Below are 19685 nucleotides of genomic sequence, written 5' to 3'. Positions count from 1 at the left end.
GAGTGGATGTGTGAGTATAAAAATGGGTGTGAGAGTGTGTGTGTGAATGTGAGTCTGAGTTGGTATGTGTGAGTGTGAGAATGGGTGTGTGTGAATGTATGTAAGACAGACAATTTTAGTTGACTTGAACAAATAAAAAAACTTAGAATATTTTTATAGAAAGTGAATGGAATCTGAAAATCAGTCCCAGCCTTGCAGTGTTCATAGACCCCATTATACAAATTCCTCCTGCTGACACCCAGGGCCGTCATCCATTTGGGTTACATTTCTCTTTTCAGCTGTTTTTCTTTTCGATGTCTTACTGTTCTGAGGATATGCTCACTTTCCCAGGTTTGTGTGGAGCTTCTGCTGCCTCTTCAGTTTTTTCGTTTTTGTTTATTTAAAAAAATATATTTTATTGATTTTTTTACAGAGAGGAAGAGAGATAGTTAGAAACATCGATGAGAGAGAAACATCGATCAGCTGCCTCCTGCACACCTCCTACTGGGGATGTGCCCGCAACCAAGGTACATGCCCTTGACCGGAATCGAACCTGGGACCCTTCAGTCCGCAGGCTGACGCTCTATCCACTGAGCCAAACTGGTTAGGGCATGCCTCTTCAGTTTTAATCTGATGTTTCTTCTCTGAACTTTCTGTGTATCTAATACTTGGGAATTTCATTTTCTTGTAGTATGAGTTTTAGTGGTTTGATTTTCATGTTCTGCACATCACTGGACTTCATGGGCCCTAGAGCAAAATAGTATCTTAGAAATGTTTTCGTCTTCAGGGTCATCCCTGATGTTCCTGGAGCCCTTACTTCCCAGTGGATCAAGTGGCCATAGTGGGCTGTCTCAGGGACTGGGCCTCCTTGTGGATCGAATGACCATAGGAGGCTATCTCGGGGACTGGATTCCCCTGTGGAAATGACTTCTCAGTGGATGGAATGGCCATAGGTGCTTTCTCAGGGACTGGGTTCCCAGTGGATGGAATGGCCATAGGAGGCTGTCTCAGGGACTGGGTTCCCCTATGGAAATGACTTCTCAGTGGATGGAATGGCCATAGGAGGCTGTCTCAGGGACTGGGTTCCCCTATGGAAATGACTTCTCAGTGGATGGAATGGCCATAGGTGCTTTCTCAGGGACTGGGTTCCCAGTGGATGGAATGGCCATAGGTGCTGTCTCAGGCACTGGGTTCCAGTGGATGGAATGGCCATAGGTGCTGTCTCAGGCACTGGGTTCCAGTGGATGGAATGGCCATAGGTGCTGTCTCAGGGACTGGGTTCCAGTGGATGGAATGGCCATAGGTGCTGTCTCAGGGACTGGATTCCCAGTGGATGGAATGGCCATAGGTGCTGTCTCAGGGACTGGGTTCCCAGTGGATGGAATGGCCATAGGTGCTGTCTCAGGGACTGGGTTCCCAGTGGATAGACTGGCCATAGGTGCTGTCTCAGGGGCTGGGTTCCCAGTGGATGGAATGGCCATAGGTGCTGTCTCAGGGACTGGGTTCCAGCGGATGGAATGGCCATAGGTGCTGTCTCAGGGACTTAGTGTCCTTTGGGAAATGTGATTTCCTCATAGAGAGTGTAAGCAAAGGAAAGTAACTTGATGCAGAAAATTTGTATTTCTAAGCAGCTGAAATGCCTGAGAAGTTTTGCATTTTTTACACGTTTGTTCTGTATTTACAGGAATGCTGGGGAAGATTCTAATGGCCATCCGAGACGCAGGCTTTGAGATCTCAGCGATGCAGATGGTACGTAGTTTGCAATGAGTCACAACCTATTAAGGAATTGTTTTTTCTATATAAGTTTTAAGCTGTTTTACATTGAATTTTCTCTGCACTAAAATACACAAAAAGAGTTACTGAACTTGGTAATCTATATATATAAAAGCCTAATATGCAAATTGTCCCCTTGGGAGTTCAACCAGGAGACCAGGAGTTCTATCGCTCGCTATGATCTGTGTCGACCACCAGGGGGCGGTATGGAATGAAGGAAGGCCCTGGCTGGCAGCTGGGGAAGGGAGGCCCTGGCTGGCAGCCAGAAGCCATGGAAGGGAGGCCCTGGCTGGCAGCCGGAAGGCCTTGATCAGCCCTGATTGCTGTCCAGGTCTAAGGACCCTATCTGTGCATGAATTTTGTGCACTGGCCCCCTAGTCTTATAATAAAAATGTTTTTGAAATTCTTTTACACATCAAATCTTTCACTGAGAGAACTAACAATCAAGTTGTGCACCTAATTGAAGCTGGTACAGTAGATTTATGCAGTTCTTGGAACTTTGCTGGCAAATATGGGCTGAAATAAAGTATTTAGTTTTTACAAACAAAAGATAGAATTAAGCTAAGTAGTTATAGTGACTTTTCTGTGTCTGGATCTGTGACTCAGAGGGGAGTGGGGGAAGAGAGCATTTCGGATTTCTCTTAACCTGGGCCTTGTGCTGGTTTCTGGCTTTCCCCTCCGGCACCTTCACAGAGCCAGCGCCTTGCAGCCCCTCGGTGGCTGGCAGGCTGCCCAACACACGTCTCGGAAACCATCCACTGAAGCAGCAGCAGCGCTCCTTCGGGGCTCAGGCCTCTGTGCTCCGCTTACCAGTGCATTTGAGGAGGAACTGGGTGCAGATGATAAACAGTGTGGGTGTTACAGTACCCAAGGCCAGCAAGCTTCTGCTGTTATGATAGTGAAATACTGATCCGATTGGTGGGGCTGCCCATAGGTCAAGAAAAGCTCAGAAATATCGACTGGTTTGCAAAGTCTTCAGGCAAAAACTTGGAGACTGATGAGGAAGTTGGTATTTGGAGAATCTTATCTAGGACTATAAAGAAATTGTGAGCCAAAACCTTCGCAAAGTAGCAGCCTGGCGATGTATCCGCAGTTTTGTGGGACCTAAGCCTGCTTAGAAAATAACCAGTGTGGGAATTTTAGTTGTAAACATTGATCTAAGTCTGGCTAGAGATCAACCTATAACGTAACTCAGTGATTGGTCCTTGTAGGTGCTCAGTGAAAACAAGAATAATTTAAAAAGGATTCATTGAACCTGTGGGGGATGCATGGTGATTTCATGACAAGCACAGTCCTTCATTTTTGGAGTCTTAAAGATCTATTTATGAGTCACGGGTCAGCTGCTTTCTAGGTGTGTGACAGTGGCCAGATGTCAAGCTTTTTTTACATTCTCACCTGAGGATATTTTTTCATTGCTTTTTAGACAGAGCTGAAGGGAGGGAGAGAGGAGAAGAGGCGGCCGGTGGGGGTGGGGGGAGAGAGAGAGAGAGAGAGAGAGAGAGAGAGAGAGAGAGAGAGAGAGGAGAGAGAGAGAGAAACATCAATGTGAAAGGGACACATCCGTCAGTTGCTCCCAAAGGGGATTGGACCTGCAACCCAGGTACATGCCCTTGACTGGGAATTGAGCCCATGGCCCTTCCGTGTGTGAGCCAACACTCGTAGCACTTAGTAACACAGCCAGGGCTCAAATATTCTTATCTTCAGTTTTATCAGCTAAGCAAGGAGACCATTATTGTCTACCTAAGTAGATTAAGTGAAATAACCCTACCTAATGGAAGAATTTTCATTGCCAGAATTGTGGAATTTTCAGTGCAAATTGCTAGGTATTTAATAAATTGTATTTTCTGTTACTACTTTATTATATTAATAGTACAGATTGTGTGAACATAGGATAAAAAAAACACCTGAAACCAAACAAAATTCCCTCCCTTTATGGTTATGTTGCTAATAAAATAAATCCCCCTCGTTTGAATTATTGTCTGAGTAGGCAGAAATTTCTCCATAATTGTCAGTCCTGGCAACAATAAGCAAAGTGAGTGGAATGAGGTGGGAAATAAAATTGGAAAGTCTGAGGCTATTTCAGAAAACATTTAAGGTCTTAGTTTTTGTGTTTTTTTTGTTTTAAATATATTTTATTGATTTTTTACAGAGAGGAAGGGAGAGAGATAGAGAGTTAGAAACATCGATGAGAGAGAAACATCGATCAGCTGCCTCCTGCACACTCCCCACTGGGGATGTGCCCGCAACCCAGGTACATGCCCTTGACCGGAATCGAACCTGGGACCCTTGAGTCCGCAGGCCGACGCTCTATCCACTGAGCCAAATCAGTTTCGGCTAAGGTCTTAGTTTTTGAGACACTAGAACTTGATGAGCTTCTGCTTCTAACTCAATCTGAGTGCAGCTTGGGCAGGCAGGAGTCTGTAGGCTGATCTCGTCAGCGTCCCTGCTACCCTTTTGGAAGAGCAGCAGAGTTCCAGGTGCTTTACCGTGCGCTGGACTAACCAGGGACTTCAGAATGCTTGGGAGAAACCTTATGTTCAGCCTTCTAGACAAAATTGGAAGTAATTTTCTTTAGTCACATGTTTTTCTTGTGCCACTCATTTATCCACAAACACCATTGCATTATATATGTCTCTTTCTTGTGCTGGGAATGAGGTTTTGTTCGGAGAGGTGTAATGCTGTGGTGAAGAGCATGACCAGTGAGGTCAGGCTGGGATGGAACCCAGGTTTGTGGGGCTCCACAGCCCCTCTGAGTCTCAGCCTCGTGCAAATCGGGGCTGGCGCCACCCCTCACATGGCAGGGTGGTCGCAGCATCAGAGGAGATGCTGCGTGGACCGGACCAAGAGCAACGCTGACACGTTGAGCACATTTTTATTATTGATGAGCTAGCCTCTGATAGCACTTTCTTCAAAGAGTATTTGATTCATGCAAACTTTACATTTTAAAGTAAAGAAAATATATCCAAGAGATCATAAATGTTGAGTGTTTAAGTGCGGTTTGTTTTCTTTGCTTAGTCAACTTATGGTTTTGTGGGTGTGTTTTTTTTAAATATAGTTCAACATGGATCGAGCTAATGTTGAAGAGTTTTACGAAGTTTATAAAGGAGTGGTGTCTGAGTATAACGTAAGTATCAAACTAAACATAAAGCATTCGTACTGAAAATAGTTTGTGTGTCTCATATCTGGGGAATCTCAGGGCAATCTTTAATCAGGAAAGTATTCTTTAAAGTATACAGGATCCTGCCAGCTGCCAGTCCGTGATACCCAGTGACTGCTGTATTCTACCCCTGAGAGCCACTGGTTCAGTTTTAAAAATATAATGTTGTTTCATTTATGAAACAGAAATCTGCAGGGGAAACAGAAAATGCAAGGGGGAAAAACCTTGCTGGGATATTGACACATTTTGACATTATCTGTGAAGTTTATAATATTCTCAGGGTGGGAGACTGTCCCAAATGCCTTAGAAAGTTAAAAGCAAGTAGATCTTAACATGATCGTATAACTTCATAGCAGTACTTACCAGCTACTTCAACGACACAAATGCGGGTGGAGTCATCTGAAAATGGGACTGAGACGGAAGAAACAAGACTGAAAGGGCCCTTGGAAACAAATGACGATATTCAAGTACACCAGATTGTTCCTTAAAATGACACATAGTAGGCATTTAATCAAAGGTAGTTTCCTTCCCCTCTCTATCAAATTGTCTCAGACACATTTGTGCTGGTACACTGCCCCCTTAGCCCTGCTGGTTCAGAGATAGTTTGACTTTTCTTTTTGCATGAAGTTCATTGTTCCTGACAATGAGACCAGACCTCCATCCCCTCTCTTCTCAAGGCCCTTTCCACTCAACCTTCCTTCACCAAGGAAAACTGGCTGGTTCCAGGGCTGTTGGAGCCCGGGCCTTCCTCAGCCCGCGTGGTCAAGGCTGAGAGTGAACATTCTGTCGCAGCCATGGGCTTCCTCAGCCCTGCATGTCCGTGCCCCCGCCTCCCCCTGCTGAGAACTTGGCTCTTGTCATTTAGTGCAGGTGGAACTTCGGGAGCATGAGACCGGAAATCAGATTCACTCCAATTACCCACCAAAATCAGTCACACAGGACCTCGTGTATAGCAGAGTGGCTTCAGGGGATACAGTCAGAGGCCCTCAGGGGCAGGGCTCTGGGGACCATATTAATTATGACGTCCCCTCCCTTCTCTCTCAACTTCTGACATTTCTATTTGGTATGATGACTACTTTCAGATTAATATTGAAATATTGTCCTGTAACAACAGAGTTTTATTTTACTTGGGCATTGTGTACCATAAACGCTGCAGGGCCACAACAAGGGCCCCCAGCCCTGCATGGTCTGGCCCTGTCTCTGCTGCTGCCCTGTGGTCTGGCTCAGCCCCTGATGCCCTAGCCCCTTGGCTGAGCTCACACCCCCTCCGAACTCTGTCTGATGCCCTAGGTGTTGCATGAGGGCTGGCCACTCCGTCTGCAGAGCGTGAGCCCTTCTCAGCTTCGTGTGTCTCTGAGTCATTCCACATATGCTCTGGGAGTTCTTTATCTCAGCCTTGGATTGTGTCCTCTGCACACACAGTCCCTTAGCCAACAATTCAAGTGACGTTCTTGGCAGATCCCTGGGGTTACCCTCCCAGGGCTCCCGCACCCCCTCTAGTAGTCCATCTAGTAGTCCATCCTGCGAGTCCAGTCCATGCACCGTCTTTGTCTCCTGGTCCGTTGAGAATGTTGGGCTCTGTCTCCTCGCCCTGTCCCACTGTCTGGAAAAGGCCTCCAGGCAGGGAGCTGGGCAGCCGCAAGCTCACCTCGCTCGCTTCCCTTCTCCCGGGACCACTGGCCTGCCCTTCACCCAGTGTCTGACTGTGGCTCCATAGAGGGTCTGCTTTCCAGGTGTTTAATGAGGAGATAAACCTCTCCCTGCTGTTTCTCATGTCTTTGGAAGGAGCGCTTTGGAATTTATTTCTTCAGAGATGCTTTCGACAGTACTGTGCTCACGAGGAGATCCTTTGAAACGAGGTTGTCCTAGAAAATGATTTCAGATAGTGAAAGTGTCCAGGATTACATTCACGCGGTGGCAGTGGTAGGAACGGAGATGAGGGAACACAGACACTTTTGTTGGGAAAGTGTAGAGTATAGGTGGGGAAGAAGTCAAAGGTAATTTTTACTTTATTTTTTAATATTTTATATTACACATTACAGGAGATGGTGACAGAAATATATTCTGGCCCTTGCGTGGCGTTGGAGATCCTGCAAACGAACCCTGCAAAGACCTTCCGAGAGCTCTGTGGGCCTGCGGATCCTGTGAGTTACTGTTAAATATCGCCGCGTCCGTTTCAGTCCTTGACCAAATGTCTTCACTGGTTTGATAGCTTCAGTTTGGTCTTTAAAAGAAATAATACAAATGGGGACATATTAGACAAAACTTTTAATTCAGAGTAGCATTTCCCATCGTTTATTTTTTGTATGATACTCTAAGAAGCAGTGAGTTTTTATTAGCCTAGTGATGGTACAGAATGGGCAGAAACATTTACCGTGGCATTTTCTTTTGTTGTTTCTTCTTTGCTAAATTGTCGAGGTAAGTAAATTTACCAAGCTCTGTGGGGGAAATTGGCCAAGGTACTAATTCTCCTTTGGCTTAGGGAGGCCGTAAGTAAGCAGTCAGTGTAAAGAACGTGGATCTGGTGGCCTCAGACCAGATCTGACCCTGAGTGTGAGCAGTGGGACTGGGCGAAGCTTGGTGTTCTCTGTACACCTTCCAATGGCTTTGGGCTCTCTGCCCAGGGACGCTTGGTGGCGAGGGTCAGAGATGGGGTAGAAAAGCAGACGTTGCCTTAGGACACGTGGGAAATCTCCATGCGTGTGGTACAAGCTGGCCGGATCATGGGAAGTGTGACTGACTTTAAACACTAGCTAACATTTAAGCTTTCTCCTTCTTTCTTTTCACTACTACTTGTAAACAGTCACTGTAAATGAGTGCCAATCCGCTGCGTTTTGACTCAGACAGCATTTATGGGAATGCCCGTAGGTGTAGGATAGTCTGCTAGCAGCACCTGCTAAGGAGTCGGCTTGAGAAAGTGCTCTGAAGCCCTGTGTGTGTGTGTGGGGGGGGGGGGGGGGGCAGAGTACACAAAAGGTGTTTAGAGCATTTACAGAGAAACCCGCAAGCAAGGACTAACGTTCGGGTGAAAGTGTCACAGGGTTGTTAGCAAGGAGCAATGATTAGGAAGTGGAAGAGACTGAGAAAACCTTGTTAGAGGAAGAGACAGACGTAAACGGGATTTAAAGAAGCGTCAAGGCGCAGAGAGAATGGGGAAATCTCTGAAGCATGTGCAAAGGCAGCGACGAAGCAATCTGCACCTTGACTGGCCCTCAGCAGACATATCTGCTGGGCTTCGGTGGGCAGTGCGCACCTGGAAGCACAAGGAAGTACAGTTGCTTAGAGGAAATCGGTGGGGCGGGTTGGGAGTGTGGGCTGGGTAGCCTTAAAAGCCAGGCTGAAATGGTGGACGCGGTGTCATTAGAATCCCATATAGGAGGGACTAGGAGTTCCTGGCCTCTGCTTAATTTTGAGGATGCCTAGCTGTTCCTGGAGAGCAAGCTGAACTGGAAGAGCTTGGAGGCAGGGGCTCTAGAGTCGGGAAGGACAGGCCTTGACATCAAAGGGAGGCAGCAGGAAGATGGAAGCAAGTGTACATGGCTGAGCCAGAGTGCCTGAGATGCGGCTCTGCTGCGGAGGCAGCTTGGAGAGAGGGACGGCGGCAAGTGTTCATTGAATGTTACTCGTGAGATCAAGGTCAGAGAGAAGGGTGGGCAGACCCTTGTAATGACGTGAGATTGTATGGTCTCTGTGTGAGACCATTAGTTTTTGAAGAGTTTGAGCAGAGAAGTGACTCAATTAGACTTTAAACAGGATCATCCTGACTAGTATAAGAACAGTCTGAAGGGAGACAGGGCACAGGTTGCAGTCCAGGCCCCAGATGCTGGTGACATGGACCGGGGTGGGAGCCGTGGGTGTGCGGGGAAGCAGCCAGGTGGTGTTTACTGGGTAGCTTAGCTTCTCTCTCTCTCTCTCTCCCTCTCTCCCTCCCTCCCTCTCTCCCTTTCCCCTCTCTCCCCCTCTCTCTCTCTTGAAATTCTTATTATTTTTTTACACTTTTTATTGATTTCAGAGGAAGGGAGAGGGAGAGAGAGATAGAAGCATCAATGATGAGAGAGAATCATTGATCGGCTGCCTGCTGCATGCCCCCTACTTGGGACTGAGCCCACAACCCTGGCAAGTGCCCTTGACTGGAACCCTTCAGTCCATAGGGCAACACTCTATCTACTGAGCCAAACCAGCCAGGGCAACTCTTTATCTCAAGAGGATAAGTGGATAGAGAAGGAATGTGGAGGGACCCCCCGGTCTACAGGAAGGAAATAGGATGGAGTGGAACTCTCTTCACTGCTTTGGCTGCTGGTTCACCTCAGTATGCAGATGAGCTGAGTGGAGGGTGAGTCCTTGCCCCTCCTTGGTCAGTTCAGTGCCCAGCAACCACGAGAAGCTGTGATGCCCGACCAGAGGCCACAACACACACACACAGGTGGAAACCAGCCAAACCACCGTTCCTCTTGCTAGTTTATAGCAAAATGCAGGAATCACCAACTCAGTTATTTTATAAGCATTTCATTGATTTTAGCAAATATAAAAATAAAATATACATCTCCAGAAAAGTAGTAAGTGCATTTTTAAAGTAAGAAAATTGAAAGTATTCTAAGTACAATAAGAATGTAGAGTAGTTGCACAATCACATGATAGTAATTTACTGAATTCGAAGTGATTTGCATGCAGTAAATACACTAGCTATTAAGTGATTCAGCAATGAAAAATAACCCTGTTTAAATCATGTTTTTAATAAAGAATAACTTTTCTAACAAAACACACACACACACACACACACACACACACACACACACACCACTTACCTCAGTGTCATATACCCATCAGAGTAACCAACACTGTCCCAGTTCGCCCAGGGTTCTCCCAGGTCCAGCATCTGAGAAATCCCTCAGCCCCCGGAAAACTGAGATGGTAGGCACCCCCAAAATTTACCCCATGATTGCACGAGGTAAATGTATCTGGAAGGCAAGCTTGCAGGACGTGGTGATTCTGGTGTGGGTATGAGCAGCCAGGCAGCTTATCTACTATAGGTGAACAAGTTTGTGATAGAAGGGACTGTTCGATTTTGAAAGAAATACAGAAACAGTGATTAAAACCCCAAAGCCTCTTTCATTATATTCATTCTTTAACTCTTCTTCCTGAGCTATTGATTTAAATTTCAGTTACATATAAGCAGCTTTTGTTCCCAGAAATAGGCGACAGAAATAGAAAAAAGCGTTCAGTATTGAGTTTAAACTCTTACTTAGGCCCCGATCAGCTTTAGGAAAAGTGAACCCCGGGGTCTCCGGCGAAGAAGTTCTGTTTGTTCTTAAAGAACATAGTCTGGCAGCAGTGGGCTCTCGTCCAGGTCCTTCAATGTTAATTTTAATTTTGAAGGTTCTTTTTGAACTCAAGTTTTATAAAAACAAAAATGCTATATGTCACCCTGCTGTAACCAGCAGATGTTGTTTCTTGTTAGTTCTGCTTTGGGGATTATGCAGTGGGTGGAATTAGTTGATCAGGATCCTAAAACAGATGGTCGATGAAAAAACATTCTTTAAAGGCTTACCGGGTTGAAATCCAACTATTAATATTTTTCTCCTAAATCTGTACCTCTATGAATAACTTTTTACCGCTTCATTATCTCGTATAAATGTGATCCAACCCACTAAAGGTTATATTGAGAAACTGTTTAGGGTCATGCCCAGTTTTGGCCTGTCAACCTTCCTATTAGCTGCCATCATCTGCTAGGAATTGTGATATCTGCTGAGATGTCCCATTAAACATGCACAGACTGCAGATGAGATGCTGCTGACTCACTAGTGACCTGGTCTCTCTCGCTTCAGAGCTCCAGATGCTTGGATAGGATGCGCCTGCCTCTTCTGCAGCTAGAGGGCCGCACCGTTATTTCAGTTTAAGTGGAACATGAACTAGACTTGCACTGAGAAGTTTATGATAAACTTTCCCTGTGCTGGCCTTTCCTCCCTGTGCTCGCGGCAGAGGGACACATGGCGACCTGCACTCAGCATTTCTTTCCATCTTTCAGACATTCATTCATTCAGTCAATCAACCCATCGGCCAACCCACTGGCCAGCCAAGCACTCACAGACCTCCAGGTGCCCTGGATTCTTTGGGTTGACAATGAAAAGATGGAGGGCAGGCCTCCCTGAGCCAGAGTGCCTTGGCCCGAGGGGAAGGAAATCGCCATGTGGTCAGTAATCACAATGGAGTCTTGTGGTTGCCATGATGAACACGAGTACCTATCTAATGGGAAAACCATTCATGGCCACATGAGACTGAGAAATCCTGGGTTGGCTGAAGCTAATCCTGGATCCCAAGAATAGTGCTCACGCCCCAAGGAGGGCTTCGGGATGAAGCATTTTCCTACTTGGTTGCCAGAAGTTAGTGATGGCTGTCGGGATAAGAAGAAAGTCCAAACCAGAATTCCTGCTAAGCCGGCCGCGGGCACCTGGAGAGACCATGCAGCGCTTTGAAACAGCGTTGCCTTTTCAGGAAGGAGAGAAAGAAAACCTGCATTTCAGAATGTTGCTCCTGGACTTGCAGCCTCAGCCAGCACCTCCCTCCCAGCCTTGGCCAGGGCCATCACGCTGCACGCCTTCGACTTCTCATCAGTGTTAGAAAGTGATCACTTGTCCTGTGGTTGAAACCTATTCATCCCCATATTCTATCACAGAACCTGCCTTTTAGGCCATTCTCCAGTTATAGAGCGAAAGGATTATCTGCAGGTAAAGGAACTTGGAAAAGTAGTTTCGTTTCCTTGGTTTGTTTTCTCTCCCTCCCCTTTCCCTGCTGAGGGGATGAAGGGGGCTTAGTTTGGGAATTCCCCTCCCCCCTGAGGACAGCCCGAGACTGGCCTAGAGCGGAATCCTCGTCCCGGTGTTGACAGACCCTTCAAGTTTCAGGGAGTAGAATTTAGGGGTCTGTGAGCTTGGATGAGGAGTAAAACCCACACACTTATGTTCACTCATCTCCTAGGGAAGGTTAGAGTTCCCGAGAAGTGAGCATCATTGGGATGATGCAGTGCTGCACTCTGCTCCCAGCTGGAATCAGGTTTCCACAGCACCCCACCCCACCCCACAGCTGCACATATCTCACCATGTCCTGGATAGTCTTGCTACCTGAAAAGGACAGTAGTTATTGGCTCAGCTGCTAGCTCTTGATAAAGATGCACATTACTGCCGAAACCAGTTTGGCTCGGTAGATGGAGCTTCGGCCTGCGGACTGAAAGGTTCCAGGTTCAATTCTGGTCAAGGGCATGTACCTGGGTTGCGGGCACATCCCCAGTAGGAGATGTGCAGGAGGCGGCTGATCGATGTTTCTCTCCCATCGATGTTTCTAACTCTCTATCTCTCTCCCTTCCTCTCTGTAAAAAATCAATAAAATATATTTTTTTAAAAAAAGATGCACATTACTATATCACAACTTTAAAAATATTTTGATGATTGTATTTCAAAATAACTCATCTCCTTTGTAATCCTATTGTGGACATTGAAAAACAGGACTCTGAGAAAGCTTCTTAGTCCTCATCAGACTGCCCCAGAGGCCTCGGCTCCAGGCAAAGTGAAGAACCCTGTTCTAGAGGAGGAAGCGCAGGGTCAGAGAGGGCCCCTGGAGGGGGAAGGCCAGGTGTGGCTGGAGGCGGCCCTCTTATTTCATTCCTTTCCCAGCTGAACCCTCCCACCCGCACGCCCTGGGCCTCTGAGGATGGTGAGACCGGCTCAGCCATCGCCACAGTCTCTCTGAGAACTCTTAGCACGTGGCCTCTGGCACAGAGCCCATGCTCCTCGCCGGTGCGGGTGCCACCAGCCCCTCTGTCCCTGCCCAGTTCCCTGCTCCAGCAGAAGGTGAGCTGTGTGACATGCCAGCTCAGTCACCCTCATGACACCGCACAGGTGGGTTTCACTGTTTCCAAGACACTCGTATCTTTTTGGATTTGGACCTTTCTGACTCTCCTGATATTTTTGAATGTTGTTTACCCTGCAAGTTCTTTTTTGCTTTGCTCGTCCTGTTATGGCTGAGGACCACGTCCCCTGTCCCCACCCCCGCCCCCCATATTACTGCTGGGACCACGTCCCCCCCGCCCCCCCCCGCCCCCTGTATTACTGCTGGGACCACGTCCCCTCTGTCCCACCCAGCCTCTCTCCCTCACCCTTTATTCCACAGGCGCCACCTCGGTCCCCACAGGGGTTGAGAGATTTTGGTAACTATCTTCTTCTGCCTGTAATGGGCTTTTTACTTTCTTCTTCTGAGTGTGTATGTGTGTGCACATGCATGTGTGTGTGAATGCATGTGTGTGTGAATACGTGTGTGTGACTGCATGTGTGTGTGAATGCATGTGTGTGTGAATGCATGTGTGTGTGAATGCATGTGTGTGTGTGAATGCATGTGTGTGTGAATGCATGTGTGTGAATGTGTGTGTGCACATGCATGTGTGTGTGCATGTGTGTATGATTTTGACATTTCACTTGTTTCCATTTCCCTTCCTTATATCTGCACCCCATTTCCTGGTGCGTTTACCTGAACAATCCTCACATTGAGTTTCCCTTTAGTGCCTTGTTTCCCTCTCATGTATTTTCCTTTTTCCTTTTAAAATTTATTCCTCCTTAGTGACGCTTTACCTCTCTTTGGCTGCATGAAGTGTTTTCTCCCCCATGATCTGTTCCCTTCAAGATCTCTTAGCTTAATATTGTCCCTTTTTTCCCTTTTGTAAGAAATGGACCCCTGTGATCCATCTCCAGCATGGTCGGCTTCTGAGGGAATTTGCGGAATTTCCCCGGGGCAAGCAGAATGTGGGGCCAGCATCATGGTGGGACACCCCCCCCCCCACCCCCCCCCCCCCCCCCCCCCCCGGCATCTGCCTCAGCTAGACGGGGGAGGTGGAGGCAGCCAGGAAGGCCTCAGCCCAATTCTTAAATGGCCCAACGTGAGACAGCAAGACCTAGGCGACCTATAGGAACCAGGTGGCCTCATAGTACCAGCCAATGAGGAACTGGAGGAGGGACTAAATAAATAGGCTCTGATCCCTGCCCACGTGTGCGCTGTACAATGCCTGCTCCCGAGAGTGTTATTAAAAGTCTCATTTTCACCATGCTTCTGTTCCCCAGTCTGTCATTGAAATTCGGACGGGTCATTTCTCACACCCTGCCACTTGTTATTCATAGCGAAGGTCACTCGCTCTGACTCTCTGAGAAAATAATCAGACATGTCCCCATCACAGTCAGAAGGAGGGTGAGAGTTTCCGCCCTGGGCTGGGCACAGCCGCCAGCAGAGCCGCCAGCATCTGAGTCCCGGGAGCTGCAGCTGCGGGCAGCCTAATCTCCCCAGTGCACACGCACTCTCAGTTCAGGTGTCAGCACTGCACTTCCTAGAGACACAGGCTTCGTGGCGAGGCGGGAGGAATGTATTTTCTTTTTTTTTTTTTTTCTTTTTTTTTTTTTATTGCTTAAAGTATTACAAAGGGTATTACATATGTATCCATTTTATCCCCCCGCCCTAGACAGTCCCCTAGCCTCCCCTATCACCCAGTGTCTTATGTCCATTGGTTATGCTTATATGCATGCATACAAGTCCTTTAGTTGATCTCTTACCCCCCTACCTCCTGCCCCCCAACCCTCCCCGGCCTTCCCGCTGCAGTTTGACAATCTGTTTGAGGCAGCTCTGCCTCTGTATCTATTATTGTTCAAAAGTTTAGAATGGTCTCTATTGTCCATGAATGAGTGAGATCATGTGGTATTTTTCCTTTATTGACTGGCTTATTTCACTTAGCATAATGCTCTCCAGTTCCATCCATGACGTTGCAAATGGTAAGAGTTCCTTCCTTTTTACAGCAGCATAGTATTCCATCGTGTAGATGTACCACAGTTTTCTAATCCATTCATCTACTGATGGGCACTTAGGCTGTTTCCAGATCTTAGCTATGGTGAATTGTGCTGCTATGAACATAGGGGTGCATATATCCTTTCTGATTGGTGTTTCTGGTTTCTTGGGATATATTCCTAGAAGTGGGATCACAGGGTCAAATGGGAGTTCCATTTTCAGTTTTTTAAGGAAACTCCATACTGTCTTCCATAGTGGCTGCACCAGTCTGCATTCCCACCAGCAGTGCACAAGTGTTCCTTTTTCTCCACATCCTCTCCAGCACTTGTCGTTTGTTGATTTGTTGATGATAGCCAGTCTGACAGGTGTGAGATGGTACCTCATTGCTGTTTTGATTTGCATCTCTCGGATGATTAGTGACTTTGAGCATGTTTTCATATGTCTCTTGGCTTTCTGAATGTCCTCTTTTGAAAGGTGTCTATTTAGGTCTTTTGCCCATTTTTTGATTGGATTGTTTATCTTCCTTTTGTTAAGTTGTATGAGTTCCCTATAAATTTTGGAGATTAGGCCCTTATCAGATATGTCATTGGCAAATATGTTTTCCCACACAGTGGGTTTTCTCGTTGTTTTGTTGATGGTTTCTTTTGCTGTGCAGAAGCTTTTTATTTTGATGTAGTCCCATTTGTTCATTTTTTCTTTAGTTTCAAGTGCCCTAGGAGCTGTATCAGTGAAGAAATTGCTTCGGCATATGTCTGAGATTTTCTTGCCTTTGGATTCTTCTAGAATTTTTATGGTTTCCTGTCGTACATTTAAGTCCTTTATCCATTTTGAGTTTATTTTTGTGTATGGTGTAAGTTGGTGGTCTAGTTTCATTTTCTTGCATATATCTGTCCAATTTTCCCAACACCATTTATTGAAGAGACTATCTTGGCTCCATTGTATGTTCTTGCCTCCTTTGTCAAATATTAATTGAGCATATTGGTTCGGGCCGATTTCTGGGCTCTCTATTCTATTCCATTGATCTATATGCCTATTCTTGTGCCAGTACCAGGCAGTTTTGAGAACAGTGGCTTTGTAATACAACTTGATATCTGGTATTGAGATCCCACCTACTTTGTTCTTTTTCAGGATTGCTGCAGCTATTCGGGGTCTTTTTTTATTCCAGATGAATTTTTGGAAAGTTCGTTCTAGATCTCTGAAGTATGCTGTTGGTACTTTAATGGGAAGTGCGTTGAATTTATAGATTGCTTTGGGTAGTATGGACATTTTAATGATGTTGATTCTACCAATCCATGAACACGGTATGTTCTTCCATCTGTTTATGTCTTCCTCTATGTCTTTTTTCAACGTCCTGTAGTTTTCTGAGTAGAGGTCTTTTACCTCTTTAGTTAAGTTTATTCCTAGGTAGCTTAGTTTTTTCGGTGCAATGGTAAACGGGATTGTTTTTATAATCTCTCTTTCTGAAAGTTCACTATTGGTGTATAGAAATGCCTCAGATTTCTTGGGGTTAATTTTGTATCCTGCTACATTGCCAAATTCATGTATTAAGTCTAGTAGCTTTTTGATGGAATCTCTAGGGTTTTGTATGTATAATATCATGTCGTCTGCAAATAAGGACAGTTTTACTTCCTCTTTTCCAATTTGGATGCCTTTTATTTCTTCTTCTTGCCGAATTGCAATGGCTAACACTTCCAGTACTATGTTGAACAGGAGTGGTGAGAGGGGGCATCCCTGTCTTGTTCCTGTTCTTAGGGGAAATGGTGTTAGTTTTTGTCCGTTGAGTATGATGTTGGCTGTGGGCCTGTCATATATGGCTTTTATTATGTTGAGGTATGATCCTTCTACTCCCACCTTGCTGAGAGTTTTTATCAAAAATGGGTGTTGAATTTTGTCAAATGCTTTTTCTGCATCAATTGATATGACCATGTGGTTTTTTTCTTTCAATTTGTTTATGTGATGTATCACGTTTATTGATTTGCGGATATTGTACCATCCTTGCATCCCTGGGATAAATCCTACTTGGTCATGGTGTATGATCTTTCTGATGTACTGCTGGATCCGACTTGCTAAGATTTTGTTGAGGATTTTGGCATCTATGTTCATGAGGGATATTGGCCTGTAATTCTCTTTCATTGTGTTGTCTTTACCTGGTTTTGGTATTAGGGTGATGCTGGCTTCATAGAATGAGCTTGGAAGTGTTCCTTCCTCTTGAATTTTTTGTAGTAGTCTGAGGAGGATAGGTTTTAGTTCTTCCTTGAATGTTTGGTAAAACTCCCCTGTGAAGCCGTCTGGTCCTGGGCTTTTGTTTGATGGAAGCTTTTTGATGACTGCTTCAATTTCTTCCATAGTTATTGGACTGTTGAGATTTTTAGATTCTTCCTGATTGAGTTTTGGAATGCTGTATTTTTCTAGGAATTTGTCCATTTCCTCCAGGTTGTCTAGTTTGTTGGAGTAAAGCTGTCCATAGTATTTTTTAACAATCATTTGTATTTCTGTGGGGTCTGTTGTTATTTCGCCTCTATCGTTTCTGATTTTATTTATTTGGGTCCTCTCTCTCTGCTTCTTGATGAGTCTGGCTAGAGGTTTATCAATCTTGTTTATCCTTTCAAAGAACCAGCTCTTGGTTTCATTGATTTTCTGTATTGTTTTTTTGGTCTCTATGTCATTTATTTCTGCTCTAATCTTTATTATCTCCTTCCTTCTGCTCACTCTGGGGTTTTCTTGTTGCTCTCTTTCTAATTTTTTGAGTTGTAGAGTTAGATGATTTACTACCATTTTTTCTTGTTTTTTGAGATAGGCCTGTAGAGCTATAAACTTCCCTCTCAGGACTGCTTTCAATGTGTCCCATAGGTTTTGGATTGTTGTGTTTTCATTGTCATTAGTTTCCAGGATGTTTTTAATTTCTTCTTTGATCTCATTGGTAACCCAATCAATATTTAATAGCATGCTATTCAGCTTCCAGGTGTTTGAGTATTTTGGGTTGTTTTTATTGTAGTTTATTTCTAATATTATGCCATCGTGGTCTGCGAAGATGCTTTTTATGATTTAAATCTTCTTGAATTTGGGGATACTTTGCTTGTGACCCAATATGTGGTCTATTTTTGAATATGTCCCATGAGCACCTGAGAAGAACGTATATTCTCTGGCTTTGGGGTGAAGTGTTCTGAAGATGTCTATTAAGTCCATCTGATCTAGTGAGTCATTTAGGATTGCTGTATCTTTGCTGATTGTTTGTCTATAGGACTTATCCAGTGCTGTCAATGGTGTATTAAAGTCCCCTACTATGATTGTATTGTTGTCGATCTCTCCTTTGATATTTTCCAGGAGTTTTTTTATGAATTTGGGTGCTCCTACATTGGGTGCATATATGTTTACCAGGGTTATATCTTCTTGTTGTATTGATCCCTTTAGTATTATGAAGTGGCCTTCCTTATCTCTTGTTAAGGCCTTCACTTTGAGGTCTATTTTGTCCGATATAAGTATTGCTACCCCAGCTTTCTTTTCCTTTCCATTTGCCTGAAAGATATTTTTCCATCCTTTCACTTTCAGTCTGTGTGAGTCCCTTCTCATGAGGTGGGTTTCTTGTAGACAGCAGATGTATGGGTCATGTTTTTTTATCCATTCAGCCACTCGATGTCTTTTGGTTGGAGCATTTAGTCCATTTACGTTTAAAGTTATTATTGAAAGGTACTTGTTTGTAGCCATTTCTTTTTTTGTGTGGCTGTTTTCTTTCTGAGCTTTTTATTTCTTATTTTTATACCAGTCCCTTTAGCATTCCTTGCATTGCTGGCTTGGTGGTGACAAACTCCCTTAGTCTTTTTTTGTCTGTGAAGCTTCTTATTTCCCCTTCAAGTTTGAATGATAGCCTTGCTGAATAGAGTATTCTTGGATTCAGTCCTTTGCTTTGCATCACTTTGTAAATTTCAGTCCATTCTTTTCTGGCCTGATGTGTTTCTGTTGAGAAGTCATTTGACAATCTAATGGGAGATCCCTTGTATGTAACTTTCCGTCTCTCTCTTGCAGCCTGTAAGATTCTCTCTTTGTCCTGAACATTTGCCATGGTGATTATGATGTGTCTTGGTGTGGGTCTTTTCGGGTTCACCTTGTTTGGGACTCTCTGGGCTTGTGTGACTTTTTTCTTCCCCACCTCAGGAAAGTTTTCTGATATTATTTCTTCGAGTAGGTTTTCTAATCCTTGTTCATCTTTCTGTTGTTCTGGTACTCCTATTATTCGTATGTTGTTTCGTTTCATGTTGTCCCAAAACTCCCTTAGGCTCTCCTCCTGTCTTTTAATTTTTTTCTCCAATTGCAGTACATTTTGGGTGTGTTTTGCTTCCTTGTCTTCTAATTCACTAATTCGGTCCTCCGCTTCTCCTAGTCTACTGTTGATACTTTCAATGGAGTTTTTCATTGCAGCTATATCACTCTTCATTTCTTCTTGGGTCTTACTTAGGTTGTTGATTTTTTCATCTGTTTCTTCTAGCTTCTTCCATATGTTATCGATTTTTTCATCTGTTTCTTCTAGCTTCTTCCATATGTTATCGATTTTTTCATCTGTTTCTTCTTGCTTCTTGCAGAGGTTGTCGATTTTTTCCTCCATCCGGTTTATGCACTCTAGGATCCTTAGTCTGAATTCTTTATCTGTCATGTTGCATGCCTCTGTATTACTTAGCTGCTTTTCTGGAGAGTCCTCCTTCTCTTTCCTTTGGGGGTTTCTTTGTCTACCCATGTTTGATCTCACTGACATATCTAGACGTTGAGTTGTTCAGTGGTTGCTCCCTTCGTGGCAGTGACTCCTTGGTCTGTGGTTGCTCTTCGGGCGGTTGCGGTAGCAGCTGCTCTCCAGTTGGCAGCAGCTCCTCTGGTGGGTGCTGTTCACAGCTGCGGTGGCTCTTCCGGCTGGTGGGGCGAGGTTTCACGTACAGCTGCTGTTCCTCAGCAGAGGATGAGGTGCTCAGGA

General features: G+C 45.1%; 1 protein-coding gene across 4 annotated transcripts in view; it reads left to right on the top strand.

The window, feature by feature from the left end:
* The window catches only part of NME7 (NME/NM23 family member 7), a 118310-nt gene that overhangs the window by 53026 nt on the left and 45599 nt on the right, over positions 1–19685 (top strand). For all 4 annotated transcript variants that reach the window (XM_059674148.1, XM_059674147.1, XM_059674149.1 and 1 more), the window contains exons 8-10: positions 1664–1728; positions 4808–4876; positions 6952–7053. In XM_059674148.1, coding sequence (XP_059530131.1) covers positions 1664–1728; positions 4808–4876; positions 6952–7053 — 236 coding nt within the window. The remainder of the gene's footprint in view (positions 1–1663; positions 1729–4807; positions 4877–6951; positions 7054–19685) is intronic.

This window comes from Myotis daubentonii, chromosome 18, assembly GCF_963259705.1.
Source record: "Myotis daubentonii chromosome 18, mMyoDau2.1, whole genome shotgun sequence".
NCBI lineage: Eukaryota > Metazoa > Chordata > Mammalia > Chiroptera > Vespertilionidae > Myotis > Myotis daubentonii.
This window is presented reverse-complemented; position numbering and strand designations above follow the sequence as displayed.